At 39.0% G+C, this 15,100-nt stretch overlaps 1 protein-coding gene across 2 annotated transcripts in view; it reads right to left on the reverse strand.

Moving 5' to 3' along the window:
- Positions 1-10,430: 10,430 nt before the first annotated feature.
- The window catches only part of RAB32 (RAB32, member RAS oncogene family), a 49,541-nt gene continuing 44,871 nt past the window's right edge, over positions 10,431-15,100 (reverse strand). For both annotated transcript variants that reach the window (XM_075203595.1, XM_075203594.1), the window contains exon 3: positions 10,431-11,614. In XM_075203595.1, coding sequence (XP_075059696.1) covers positions 11,465-11,614 — 150 coding nt within the window. In that variant the 3' untranslated portion in view covers positions 10,431-11,464. The remainder of the gene's footprint in view (positions 11,615-15,100) is intronic.

Genomic DNA, 15,100 nt, shown 5'->3' on the forward strand with positions numbered 1-15,100 from the left:
AGTTTTTCCTAAAAATAGTATTCCTTTGTATTTTGATGGTTGCAAGGTGGAAAAAGGTATGATGTAATTTATCTTAATTTCAGCCTTTACATCACAATCACCTGCAATTTCAATAAGGGTGTGTAGACTATAAAAAGAATAATATAAAAAAATATACCAAGCACCTCAATAGTCTTGGGTTTCAAGAATCATTCATACAAATTTATTACAAAGTTCTGCAAGAAACAAGTCTAACTTTGCATTGATACCGTTAGGCCCAGTGTACATAAGAGATATTTATTTCTCTTATACTTCACTGTCAACCACATGTGAACGCAGATCCAAATTAGCATTGAAGCAGAATCATTGGTACCCATGCAGAGATGCATGGTCAGTGTACACTGGTTTTTAAGAAAATGCATTGATGCTCAATAGTGCAGCATGCACAATTTTAGTGTGTAATGTAAAGATCCATTTAGTTTCATAATATAATCTAGTACCCTAGAAATACTTTTTGCACATTTTGGTGATATTCTATAAAATGTTTGGGCAGGGCTAATTTTAAAATAGCCAGTTTTAATAATATATATTTTTTATCACTCTTGGATTGCAGATAATTGGATGATTATGGTAGATTGCTCCCTAGTTACAAATGTATTAAAATGTATCATATTTGTAATATATGGGCACTCTTAGCAGCATAAATATCTTCCAATTCAGGTTAAAGAGGAAATCTCATTTATTTATCTTAATGTATGTGGGTAGTTTTCTTAGATATTCTTTACTGCTACAAAATCACAGTCATGTAAATTCATAACAGATTAATACACATTTTAAGTATCAGTTGGTATTTAACAAGGCAAGATAGGAAGAAATGGGTGACAATAAACTGTGAAGGGAAGGTAATTCATTAGATGAGGTGTAGGAAAATAAATGGATGTGGATTAAGGAGAGTTGGCTAAATTGAAAATATTAGCAGGGAAGATATTGGATAACAGCTCTGGCACAACTGTGGGCAAAGTAAAGCTATCCGGATAGATGCTGAGTAAAAAGTAAAGCATAGCAGGGTCTTTATTAGAAAAAAATCCTAAAGAGGTTAGCAATCAAATACGCTCTTTCCCCTGATAAGTGTTAAGAAGTACCTTGTACATTGGTGTATCTTTGAAAATAATTCAAGAGGATCAGATAAGCCTAAAACAGCGAGCACAATTTTGGTCTGAGGACTGCAGTGGGAAATAGTGCTCATTTCTAGGGCTGCAACAAGTCTTAACTTTCTTAAACAAGTAAAATATGTAGAACTTACTACAGGAATAGAGGAACTCTGTCAATCTGCCATAAGTAACATTTAAAAAAAAATCTCATTGGGATAGAAGTGTCTGCACCACCTCAAAGCCCCCACTAAAGACCATCCCATATAGGGAGTGTGGTTACATCATATAGAGACCAAATTCTGCCCCTAACACCTTTTTTCCTTGACTCTCTGTAACAACATATCTTCCCCTTTGCAGCAATACATCCTACTCTCTTCCCATGGTAACAACACATCCAATCCTCACTCCATAGAGCAACACTGATTCCTCTCTAGGTTCTGTAGAAACACATAATCATATATCCCCCTGTAGCAATACACAAACATATCCTTCTTTCCCCCAGAGGAACACACTCTTCTGCATATTTCTTACTTGTCCTCCTGAGCAACTGCTGGTACTTATTTTCTCTCATGAGACTTGACTCCTCAGCAATACAGGGACGATCTGGCCGCAAATTAAGAGTGAAGTTCATTCATTCTTTTTAACTTGCTCTTAGATTGACCTCACTAATGAATGCCAGGTCTCACTATGGTTGTGGGAGTGGATTCTCACAACTAGAGTTGGACCCAGTACAATGTGGGACAGATACAGAAAGACCTTGGATGCTGAAATACTGCAGTAGTATATCTGTCTTCGTTGGTTCTGCATCGGTCCTGCTTCCCATGGGCCGCAAAATATGGGCTTGGGGACGTATGTCTGGTCTAAACCCATCAGTATAACAATCTTGTACTGATATAAAGGTTTCTTCCATTGACATAAAGAAAGCTCAACTCAATCTGAAAGCTGCTGGCCAATGAAGTGAGATAAGGGCCTCCCGGAAGAAATGGGTCTTCCTCACAAATGTGGAGAGGAGTACCAATTGCTTTGTTACATATGCAACATGTATTTGGAAGTGCAGGATTAGATAAGGCTGAATAGACAATCTGGGTCTCTACTACCCAATTACCAGAAGATCAGGTGTGAGTCATTTTGAAGATCTTGGACTAATGGGCTTCAGATAATTTGCTGCCTAACTCTCTAACCCAGGCCTTCATAAAACATGGGGGAGTGGTCAAGCTGGCTTCAGCCTGAATTCTGTATATTAATGAGATAGACTGTTGTTCACATAATGAGTGAATTTCTGCCCTACTTACAGGATTTGCAGCAACCCACTGGGAGACCTGTTTAAAGATTGACTGATGCAAACCCAGTTGAAACTTTGTGTGCTATAATTCACCACCATTGTACTGTATGGGAAATGTGATTCTCAATAACTATCCTGGGTTGCTTTCATGTGGTTCAAGTCCAATCTAAGACCATGTTGAGTAATCAACATTTATTTATACCAGTGTTTCTCAACTCCAGTCCTCAGGACCCCTAACAGTGCATGTTTTCCATATCTCCTTGCTTAAGCACAGGTGTATTCATTACTGACTGACACATTCTAACAGATCCACAGGTGGTATAATGATTTCCCTTGTCACCTGGAAAGCATGCACTGTTAGGGGTCCTGAGGACTGGAGTTGAGAAACACTGATTTATACAGAGTCAGCAAATTCCGCAGCACTTTAATACAGCTTTCTAGTAAGTAGCGAGGTCTCCTTCAGTAAAGGACACAAAATGTTGGATTTCGTTTTGGAAAGCATATAATTAGTCAGTGTTTGCAGCAGAAACAACAATCTCAGAAGTACATACATTTTGATTGCTTATTCTACCGATCCATGAGCATTGTAGGTAACTCCAATGGGTAAATGTATTCACTTACTGCATTTTTTTGCCTTTAAAGCCATTACCACTTTAAATTTTCACTGCAAAATCGGATGGTAACACATTTACCCCAGGACATTTTGTATCTTTATTTTGGGAAGTAGAACAAAATTTAGTTGATATAATAAGGTGTAATACTTAGATAATGTGGTCTCCATGTTAGGACTCTGCCTGTATTTTGTATGCAGTTGCAGTACCTCAATTCCACCAGAGGTGCTGCTGTTTGCCCCTGAATTTTGCACCTCTCCTGTAAGAGTTAATCTCCTTACCCAATGAATACCAGCACCTCTCTCACAACTGCCTCAATCCGTGTTTTGCTTTACTGCCGTTTGATCTCCCGTTGTGACCCTCTGCCCGATTACCGGATGCTGCTTGTTTGTCTGTTGCCCTGACCTCTGCCTGATTACCAGATCCTGCTTGAACTCTTGTTGCCCTGACCTCTGCCTGGTCATTGGACTCAGCTAGTCTGTCTGCTTCCCTGGACTGCCTTGTGCCTCTGGCAATCTGGAATCCTGATCCCTGCCTCCTTAGTCTGGAGCCTTGTGCCTCCTGGCAATTGGGTAACTCAGTATACTTGTTCCTGCATTTAACCTATTGCTAGAACTTGCACAATAATTGTTGACAGTGGGACAGTTATCAAGTACCATTCAAGATAGAGACTGATTCGGACAAAGAGCTTTGAATCTTATCTGGGCAGAAGGGGTTTTTTATAGATCAAAGATTCTATGGAGGCACCAGGGACAAGAGTTAATTGTTTTAACATGGCTGACCTATAGTTAGATTTTTTGTTTGTACAGCCGCTTCTTGATAGGCTTCTCACAATGGTGTCCGCTCAGAGGCTTCTCACAATTTTGCCTAAGAACCCAGCCATAAATAAAGAATGCTACCAAAACATCCTCCAAGAGCAACTTCTCCCAATCATCCAAGAACAGTTTGGTGACTAACAATGCCTTATCCAGCATGATGGAGCACCTTGCCATAAGGCAAACGTGATAACTAAATGGCTCTGGGATCAAAACATTGAAAATTTGGGTCCATGACCAGGAAACTCCATAGACCTTAATTCCATTGAGAACTTGTCAATCCACAAGAGGCGGGTGGCCAAACAAAAACCCACAAATTCTGACAAACGCCAAGCATTGATTAGGTAAGAATGGTTGGCCATCTGTCAGTATGTGGTCCAGAAGTTGATTGACAGCGCGCCAGGGCGAAATGCAGAGGTCTTCAAAAAGAAGGGTCAACACTGCAAATATTGACTCTTTGCATAAACTTAATATAATTGTCAATAAAAGCCTTTGACACTTATGAAATGCTTGTAATTTTGTTTAAGTATACCATAACAACATCTGACAAAAAAAGGTCTAAAACCACTGAAGCAGCAAACTTTGTGAAAACCAATACTGGTGGCATTTTCAAAACTTTTGGCCATGACTATGTTTTTTGATTGTGGGAAGAAACCCATGCAAACACGAGGAGAACATACAAGCTCCACACAAATAAGGCCATGCTTGGGAATTGAACTCATGCTGTAAGGCAGAGGTGCTAGCCATTAAACCACCGTGCTGCTCATGAAGCAGTTATTTGTACTTGCCCTGAGCCACCCTGATAGGCATATATGTGTACTGTACTTAGGCTATGTTAGACTACCTCTCCCTGTTGAAACGCTTCTCAAGGCACAAGCAGGCGCAAGTGGCAGATGGGAACAAAATTGCATATATGCATATGCGCGAGTCTTGTTTTGTGGGCATTCGCAATACACATTTACAGATAAAAAAGGCGTATGTCTAACGTTGGGGGATTTTTCTCTGTGGTTGTTCTTTTCCAGATAACCCCACCCTTTCAAGCCCCTGCTATGAACCTTTAAATTGATTGAGCAACTTCCACTTCTGTATTGTATGTCCAACGCTGTATCTGGCCCTAAGGGAGAAGGAATTGTTGAAAATGTCATTGCGTGTTGAAGGAGCAAGATATGTTTGTCCTTTTTAAACTCTGCCAGATTTGCGTATAGTGTCACTTAATTCTACTCTTGAAAAGTTTGTTGCAGCAGTTCCTGTCTCTCATCTGAAATCCTTGTGAAACCTACGTACCATAAATACCTCATATGTCTTTACTGTGGAAGGTTTGTTTGCAAGTTATAAAGTATGCAACAGGATTGTAAATCTTTCGACATGTCCTCGGTGGTATGGAGCTTCCCCTGTTGTCCTTAATGCAACGTGTAAGTGGTCTCTTAGAGCCCTTACTATTTTCCCCATATTATCACTGCATTCAAAAAAGAAGTGCTTCCTCCATATTTCACAGGACATACTTGGTTCTAGCATTAAACAGTTTAAGTGCCTTAAGGGCTTCCAAAGGGTAACACTAAAGAGAGTGCTTGTGGTTGGTTTCTAGAGTTTTATTTTCAGTATTGTGGTTATTTTACTTTCTACCCCTCAAAAAAAATGTACTTCTCAGGACACATTTACCTTTACTAAATATTTGTAAGCTTCCTACGTCATTATTGGAGAGGTCCTTTGGCATGCGTTAAAAGAGATAAGTATGTACGTACGTACGCATCTGAGGATTCACTCTGTTGTTGAGAGGAGGGGGGTTAAATCTTTATAAGACTGACAGTTGTTTGGGTGTTAATGAAGATAGTGAATAGGAGAGGAGGGTGGGGTGTGACTATGTTAAATGGTAAAGACTTGGGTCTCACTGAGGTCTGTGTAAGATGTGAAATTAATCGATATGCAAGTTCAAGGGCTGATAATATGAAGAGCTCTACCTAATGTTACGCTGACGGTCAGTACACAAACTCACAGAACTAGTTGGTGGAGGTCTTCACATTTAGCAGCCGCCTTTCCCATAGAGCTTTATAAGCTCACCGGTACTCAGATGCCCCCAGGACTTATCTCCAGATGTAGTGTGAGTTTGTGACACTAAACCGTAGCCGCAGGCCAGGAAGCAGCGAAGATGGCAGTGGATGGTCAAACGATATCCAAGGTCAGGGGTTACTTGCAAGCAGGAATAGTCTGGAAACACGCTAAAGGTCAGGGTCACGAGCAATATAGCGGGGTCCAAGGCACAGGCAAGATGATTCGGAGTCACAGGCAAAGAGGCAAATACAAATTACAGGCAGGGGTCATACACAGCAAAGACAATCCAAAAGGTTTACACCAACAGCACAGAAGCAGGTAGCAAGCCAAGCCCCCTGCCTTAAATACTAGAAGCAGCCAATCAGAGCCTGGCTCTAAAGTATCCACAGCCCCCTGCATAAGTTAAATTAGCACTCATTTAGCCCGCAGGCTAGTGGGGAGGATTTGCGCACGCGCCCGGCTTTCTTTCATTGCTGGGACGCGGCGCTGAGGAAGCGTCCGACCGTTGCCTTGGCAACAGCCAAAAGGGACCTCCCGGTCTTCAAGGTGACGGCCGGGATGCAGGGGAGCCCAGGAGACGAGTCGCGGCGGCAGTGATTACTGCCGCGGCTCGTAACATTTGATGGGTGTTGGTCTCCAAAAGCGGCCCAGCTGGAAATCATGCACCTTACCCCTTGAAATTCCCTGGTTGCCACCCTTGAGGAAACACTGAAGGAATCTAGGGTAGGGTCCAATATCCAGCTCACATCGCCACCTAGATCCAAAATGCCCTCCTGTATTATCCGTCACTGTTCCCTCAACATGGAAAGAAATCTGGGTTGATGCTGGTTAGGAGCATGGAGAATAACAAATGTGAACATTTGATCTTTCCCTGCACCAGTTAATAACACCCATTCCTTACCGAATGGTAGATCACATCAGTTAAAATGAGATGTAAAAGATTGACAACATCCTTTCTTTTCACCTCAGGATCATTGCTGTAGAATGCCACAGGTTACTGATGATTCTTAAAGTTAAAACACTTGTTCAAAGGGGTTTCCTGGAGGACAGCATCAACCTTGACTATGTTCAATGCATGTAAAACCTGCAATCTTATTTTGGGAGTGCCTAGGCTTTTGACATTTGCGGATCATAATCTAAGGAGGTCCTGCATCTGTGACAGAAGGGGCTTTTAAAAGACACATGGGACATAATATTGAAGAGATTAAGTGGCTTAAGATTTTTTCAAATATTACATGCTAGTTCATCAACTACCTATCACACGCCGGGCCCGCCGATCGCCAAGTCTGGTTCCGGTTCACTCACCCAGGGCTTTCCCCTCTGCTTTTCTCCTTGGTTGGCCCTATCTTTTATTTGGACCTGCGCATGCTCCTTATAAGGAGTCCTATTCTTTCACATTGGCTGATGCCCTCTATTGCCCAGACTACTTAAGGACTCCTGTTTCACTCATGCAGGGCCAGTTCTTTGAGTCTTTTCTTGTGTATGTACGTGTGTACTCCTTGCTCTCTGTATTGCTCTCCTGCTCCAGTTACCATGCCGCAAAGTATCACCTGGACTTCCGTGTACCTTTGCTGCAAATCGTTATTCTTGACCCTGTTCCAGTCACCTTGCTACCCAGCTTACCTGGACTCCAGTATACATCTACTACAGACCGCTGCACCTTCTAGATCCAGTCATAGTGCTCCCAAGCCTCACTTGGACCTCTGAGTACTACTACCTCCTGTACATTACTCAGCTGTGGCGCTCTCTTCGTTCCTTGACTCTCCACTAGGCCTCACCTTTTACCTACTAGGAGAACTGGGACCTGCAGTACAGAAGCAGCCAAGTCCATATCCCCTTATGGGATCACTGGTGAATACCTTCTGGGTCATTAGAGTCCATATCTTGCTGCAGGTAGTGCTAAACTAGGCAGGTCTATGCGTCCTCTCTGACCTCAGTATGTGACAATACTGATATAATTGAAACAATACAAGTTACTTTTTTGATGGTACAGCTGTCCCGATACTGTAAGGAAAATGGGAACATCAAATTTATGTTGGAGATTGGCAACCCATTTCATATATGGTGGGATTGTACACTATTAAAACCCTTCTGGGAAAATGTTATAAATCTATCTAAAATAATCCTGGGAGAAGACATGTCTAATAATCCACTATTCTGCCTTCTAAACTGGACAGCAATACCTATATATAAAAAAATCCCTTTAAAACACCTTTATATGTAATACCCATATACTAGTGATCCTCCTCTCCTCCAGCTATCGCAGAATGGTTTAATAAAATTGACCTCTTTATGGCTATAGAGGATATTAGTTCTATAAAAAAAATGAACATTACAAGTCTTTTCAAAACACTTGGTTTCAAGATTTAAAGAATCTGCATTCTACAGAGAATCTCCCAACCTCCCAATAATTGTTTGAAAAACCTAGACTTAGAAAATGTGCAGCTGCAATATTCATCCAAACATCACAGCTAATTGAATAAGCTCCTATGCTAATAGGGTACCGCAACATCATGGATTTCCCTTCTCAACTCTATATGGATGGAAAGGGAAATCTGCAATGTTGTGGTAACACAGAGTGCCTTCGTGCCCATACCGTAGGAACTCTGCGCACAATTCAATATGCCCATTAGAGTCAAAGTTATATCAAAGTTATTTTAAATGTTAAGATTGATAAATGTTTTTGTTTTAACTTTGTACTATTAAGAACAATTATACTAATATATTGATGCTACCAAGTTTATTACTATGAAAACTAATAAATACACAAAAACAAAAAAAGAATGAAGTAGGTTCAACTTGGGAATGATCAAGTCGGAGGTGGCTGAGAGGTGTATAGAGAAGTTGAACAAGATCATTTATAAAGTAAATAGTATTACATGAACAGCAAATCTCACTCCTGCAAAGTGTGGGTGAGGCAGAAGGACTCATGCCCAGAATATTATCAACAGAGTAAATAGAGAAGCAGGTAGTGAGTGCCTCATATTGTAACTTCTACAATATCTCCAGGCATAAATGTTGGGATGTAGTCGGAATGTCGACAATGAAAATGTTGGCATTTAGAATGTTGACCTAATGAACATGTCGACATTATGGTGCCAACAGGATTAAAATGTCGGCATTGAGAATGTCGAATGGTTGTAAATTTGATAGTCACAATGTCAACATAAAGCATTACATTTAAACCGACAATGCCACCAAGCTGTTACACAACGCGAAACTAGCTCTAGAGACCTCCCTGAGCTCTTAGCGGCACTGATGCCATTTATAACATAGGGACTTCCCATGGCTGCTTGAGTTCAAACCCAGCAGAGAAAAAACTGTCTGTATTGAAAGTGCTGTTCATATATAGGCTTCTGTTCATGGCAACAACATTGCCATGTTACTTTTTAAAGAACATGCAGCATTAGACTGCACTCCCTTAATCTTCTCTTCGTTCAAAGACTAAGACAAGCGTTTCATGTCAATTCATATACATAAAATTATATTTTGTACAAGAGAATGTTCACTTTGTGAAATTAAATTCTGGTTTAAAAGACTAAGTTGTGGGATTCTGAGATACGTGGAGGGAGAGAACTTTAAAAAAATATTATTAAAAAAAAAGCTAGGATAACCAATCACAATTTATCGAATAGCCTCATACATGTTTATATGCAGATGATGGACAATTGTGCACTACTAATAACTTTTACATGAAAGAGGCAATAGTAAATTCAGCAGCATGATTGGTTCAGTCTGTTTCCATTTGAATTTAATTCCCTTTAACATTGAATTTTAACCGCTGACAAGAAAATGCAATGTGCCAAATCTCAATACAGGAGTTTGCTTTTTAAGCCATATAGTGTTAATGACACTTCGTAGTAGCCCATAGCATATTAAGTATAGTAATGGTAAATATGGTTCCCACCATCACAACAGTACCTACTATAGGTAACTCAGTAAAACGGTTTTACACATGTAAATTATACATGGTCGGTAGTTATTAAAACCAGGCAGGTTACAGACTAACGCCAACCAGCCACAAACTAAATATAATTTACATGTCAGTGATTAAAGGGATGAAGTCTGACAAGTCCTATTTAAAAACAATTCCATCTACAAAGAGGCACCAAATATTTACCTGACAGTCAGCCTGAGCGATTACGAAAGTGATATTAATCCAACTGCTTTTCTAAATTTTTTCATGGATGTAAAGTGGTTTTACTTGTTTCAGTGACACAAATATTCTTAATACCAAATTTCATTAAGATTATATCTCTAGTTGAAGCACTTCACAAGATTTGTATATACTATATATGTATCTGTGTCACGTTCTTCCTTTGTCTAGCCCATGATGAACAAATCATATAATGGTAACAAGTATTACAAATCTGAAATAAAAAGTTGCCCAAAAAACACAAAAAAACCCCCACAAAAATATTATCCATTAACAATATCCGAGAGTTGTGAGCAAGATAAAACATCTAGGGATATGTTAACAGGTAAAGAAAAGCTCACTTTGACCCATTCCTAAATCAAACAAAAGAAAAAACAAAAATGTATATACTTTATAATGTGTTTAATTGACTGGCAGTGTGTTATTAATAAGCAAAGTTAAACACTACTTTAGAAAACAACTTCCCTGTATTAGTAGAATGTAAATTCTATATGGATCGAAGAAAAGACATAATTGCATAACATTGTCACAAAATTCCAATATCACCACTTGCCAGTAAGGTAACATAACATGTGCGGACATAAAAATTGTACAAGGTTTCGTGGTTAGTCCTTGCAAATTATTATTATTTTTTTTTATAGTAAATATGACACCAGAGGTACTCTAACTCTTGTCTTAACAAAGCATTTTTCCTCAATAGGATTAAAGAATGACATTTATGAAGAATGCTACTCAGAGTAAAAGTGCCATAATTCATAGCAACCAATCAGATGTTTGCTTTTATTTTCTATAGAACATTTACAAGCCAAACCTTATTGACTGCTATGAAACACAACAGCATTTTTACTATATGCCAGCTATCAGAAAAATATCCCCCAAAATGTTCAGCATAAATGTTTAGCATACACCCACATACAGGTCCTGGTGCAGGTTTATATAGGAGCAATACGTTTCTTATAGTGGCAAACTGTTCTGTAAACTTTAGATTTTCCAACATTTGTTGCCAACAGTACTAGACAACCACACTGACAGTCTCAAATCCAGTGCACCAACATGTATATACACAAGTATCCACCCCATAAAATGCCCAACTGGATAATATAAGTTTCTACATATTCAATTAAGCAAAAGCATACACAAACTAGATTGCTCGTCAAAATGATAATGCAAAACTGACAGGACATGTATAACATTGTAATGCCATACTTAGTTATATATCAAGATCATGATCATAAACATGATCTTTGTAAGGTATGGCTCTTTGCTATTTACAATATAAACACACCATAATCAAATTCTACATACAGAACAATCCTGTAAACTCCATCATCATCATGGTAAATGAGATGATATAAAGACATCTGTGGAAGCAGCATTTGGAAACACTATTATTGACAGTCTCCTTTGTGGTGTTTCAAATGTTAACAGCACTGTGATTTACTCTCTGCTGGCAATGTCTCCTGGTCAAGCTGTACATTTCCAACATCGTTCTCCTCTACAGGAAAGCTCTTGGAGCTTACAAGTATGTTTTCAACCAAACATCGAGCAGCTTCATCAATGTTAACATTATCCTGAAATAAAAAACATAAAACAAATTGATAAGCGTTTAATCATGACAAATAAAAAAAAGGGTCAATGATATTTATTGAGGAAACCACCCTTAGCTGAAATGGTGGTAACCCTCCATGGGATTCAACACATTTAAAATAAGGCTTTATTATGACAGCACAACACCATAAGACATTCACAAGCTACAGGGTAAATGGTAGTGTGTATCCTCCAGCAGCCTCTTATGGTCAGCACTCCAAAGTAATCATCTCAGTCTCTTTTAGAATCGAATACTCCCACAGTATTACCACTAACGTTTAGCAAGAAAGTTACTATGTTGCACAGCCTGGGATACTGGCTCACACAGTCCCTATGCTGGTAGGGTTTCCTCCGGCTGCACTACAATGCCTGGCCCAGAGTCCTTTTTGCTGATGTCTTGTACACCAGAATCCCCCAAGCTAGAATAACCTCTACTGGCATTCTGCTCTCCTTATATTCCTGACTGTAATAGGGACCTGGTGTTCCGCTGTAATAATGATACAATGCCTTTCATCTTATTAATAACGAATCTCATTAATTATTGAGATATAATGCAATTTGCAACTTTCGCTACTTTAGTCACGCCAAATAACACACACCCATGACATCACAGATGTACCTAAGAAGCATTGTTATTCACAACCTTTTTAAACATTCACCTTGTACGCATCCAAACTAGAAATCCGTAAGAATTACTTATGTGATTTCTATGTTTGATCAGGGTTTATACCGCCTAAGTATTACACATCTATTTACCTCCACGTCAGATAGCCCACCATTATGTGTTAATCGCTAAATACCAATCATTCATTTCACCAGACTGCAATATCAATATAAAGAAACCATTCATTTGTCCTCTCTCCGTTATCTAAACAGACACAAGGTACAAAATATTTTACTTTACAAAGATAACTTTGAAAGCAAGTATACTGTACATAAAATGCTTACACTCAATAGAGGCAATACATTATAGTTTCAACATATATGATGTTAATCTATATCAGTGTTCACCTCAGAAAATTTTGCTTGCCGGGTAGCATTAAGAAGCGGCCTGGTGGGGGCAGTTGTAATACTTTGCAATAATATTGAATGATGTTGGGGGTTTTTGCCAACACCTGACAGGACTGGTCAGACTGGTGGTCAGTAGTCTAACACAGTGCTGGATGTAGTGTTCACAGTGTTTGTTCTAATATGAGAAACAATATAGTGTATTCTATTATAATAGGACTCTGTTGGGCTCCAAGAGGTGGGTGGCAAGTAATAACAGCCGAGAGGAATAGGTGCTGGCGAGAACACTGTATATTTTACTAAGCCACTTCAGAAGTGAGTTTTCAATTCAAATAACTTTGTATTTTAGTAATCCTCATTTGTGTATTTAAATTCAGGGACTCCTTTGTGAGTGTGTGTGTGTATATATATATGTATGTATGTATGTATGTATGTATGTATGTATGTATGGGTGTGTGTATATGCTGAAAGACAGAAATAATGTAAGAGTATCATCAGTCCTTGCTCTTTGTGTATGTGTGTTTAAGTTGAGAGAGCGCAAACAAGCACACGTGTGTATATATTTAATGAGGAATCATATGTGTGTGTCACGTGTGCAAAGAGGATGTTTAAGAGAGAGATAAATGAGCATGCATCATACCTGTGTGTGTGCAAGCAGATGCGTAAGAGAGAGAGATAAAGGAGAGCATGCTTCATGCATGTGTGTGTGTGTGTGTTAGTAAATAGCATGTGGAAAGAGTAGGACGCTTGTGTTCAGTCCTGATCAAGGAGGTGGGGGAGGGAGCCAGCATGTAGAGTAGATAGTATAAGCAGTCCTGAGAAAGATGGGTAAAGAAGTCAGCCTTTGTAAATAGAGTTACTTAAGCATGTTAACCACACACACACATTGCAGGCAGAACAACAGATAAGGTGAATAGAGTTAAATAGATGAAATTGAGAGAGCTAGTAGATAGATGGAAACGTTATGTGTACATGCAAGCATAATATATTATATTGCAGGGTAGTTAAAACAATATGTATATAAAATGCAGGCAGAACACATATAAGGTAAATAAATGATAAGGTTATACAGACAGAAATTGCAGGAATATTGAGAAATTAGTGCAGGGAAAAAAAGAGACTTTACTTGCAGTGTGTGTTCAGTGAATGTCCTAATGCTTCCAGGTGTGTGAATGTATCTGGACAGAGACCCATATCAGTTTGGGTTAAAGTTTATAAACCTTAACCCAGATTTCATTGCTTCAGGTGGGTGGCAGTGAATTTCTCCTCACTCCCTACAACTGGACACTGGCTGAATGATGAGCCACTGCTCTGTGCTGAGCTGTACTTCCTGTCAAACACATGCTTCTTTGTTTGAAATGTTTCCTGCCAAATCACATGTGATTCTGTGTCGCTGGCTTCCTGCCAGTTCATGTGTTAATTTGCACATGCATTCGGCGCGTACAGATAGTAGTGGAGCAGTGATCATTATGCACGGCTCAAGCGTCGCCCTCTGCGATTCCATCATCAGACACAGCAGCAGCAATATTTAACTGTTAGACATATTGGACACGAATCATTAAGAAAAGGCAAAAAAAAAAAAATAGTAAATTTTCTATGGAACAAACCATGTTACAATACAAGGGGTGCAAATGAGTTTATTAATTTGCACACAAGTTAAATACTGAATGCTTTGTCATGTAGCACACAAATACTTGATAGCTTTATTTTTACTCTGAATTTTAAAGTTGATCTAGGACATGCCCTACACCAACTATAAATCTGTCCCCACATTTTAAATTTACCTCCCCTCCAATGCAACATGGTTTTGCCCAGGTGCAAGGTTACTCCTTTTTTATGCTTTACTCTCCTTAATGACTCAGGCCCATTGTCTCTGGTACCTTGATTATACAATGGAATGGCTTGACTGAATTAGCCATTTAGCTGGATACACTTAACAAAAGAGTTACAATATTACATCAGGGAATGACACTTCACGCTTGCATGAAACATTAAGCCATTTGACACACTGTTTATGCAGCATTGAAAAATCTTAGTCTGTGATACACTTTGAAACAATAACATTTATATTGATAAATATTAATACATTTCCCAATGCTATTTTAGCCAGTATAATAATGTGGAGACACATTGCATATAATCTAGAAGTTCTAACCTAATTACCTCTCAGATTGTCTGTTGACCTAGCCAATTAACAGTCACTCAGACATTGTACTAATTACAACCCAGATCTAAGCCACACCTCATAATAATGGACATTTGAGGCAAATGGTAATTACCTTAGGACAGCCGAAGTAATTTTGCTTGTGTTAGCTGTTATTTTCACACAATATGGCAATATTATTTATATTTGTAATACATACAATATTGCAGGTAATAGCAAGTACAAAATGTACTTGACATCATGAAATAACAATGCACAAAATACACCAATGCTCTGGTATATATACTTAGAGTAGGCC

Source organism: Mixophyes fleayi, chromosome 3 (assembly GCF_038048845.1).
Source record: "Mixophyes fleayi isolate aMixFle1 chromosome 3, aMixFle1.hap1, whole genome shotgun sequence".
In the NCBI taxonomy this organism is placed as follows: domain Eukaryota; kingdom Metazoa; phylum Chordata; class Amphibia; order Anura; family Limnodynastidae; genus Mixophyes; species Mixophyes fleayi.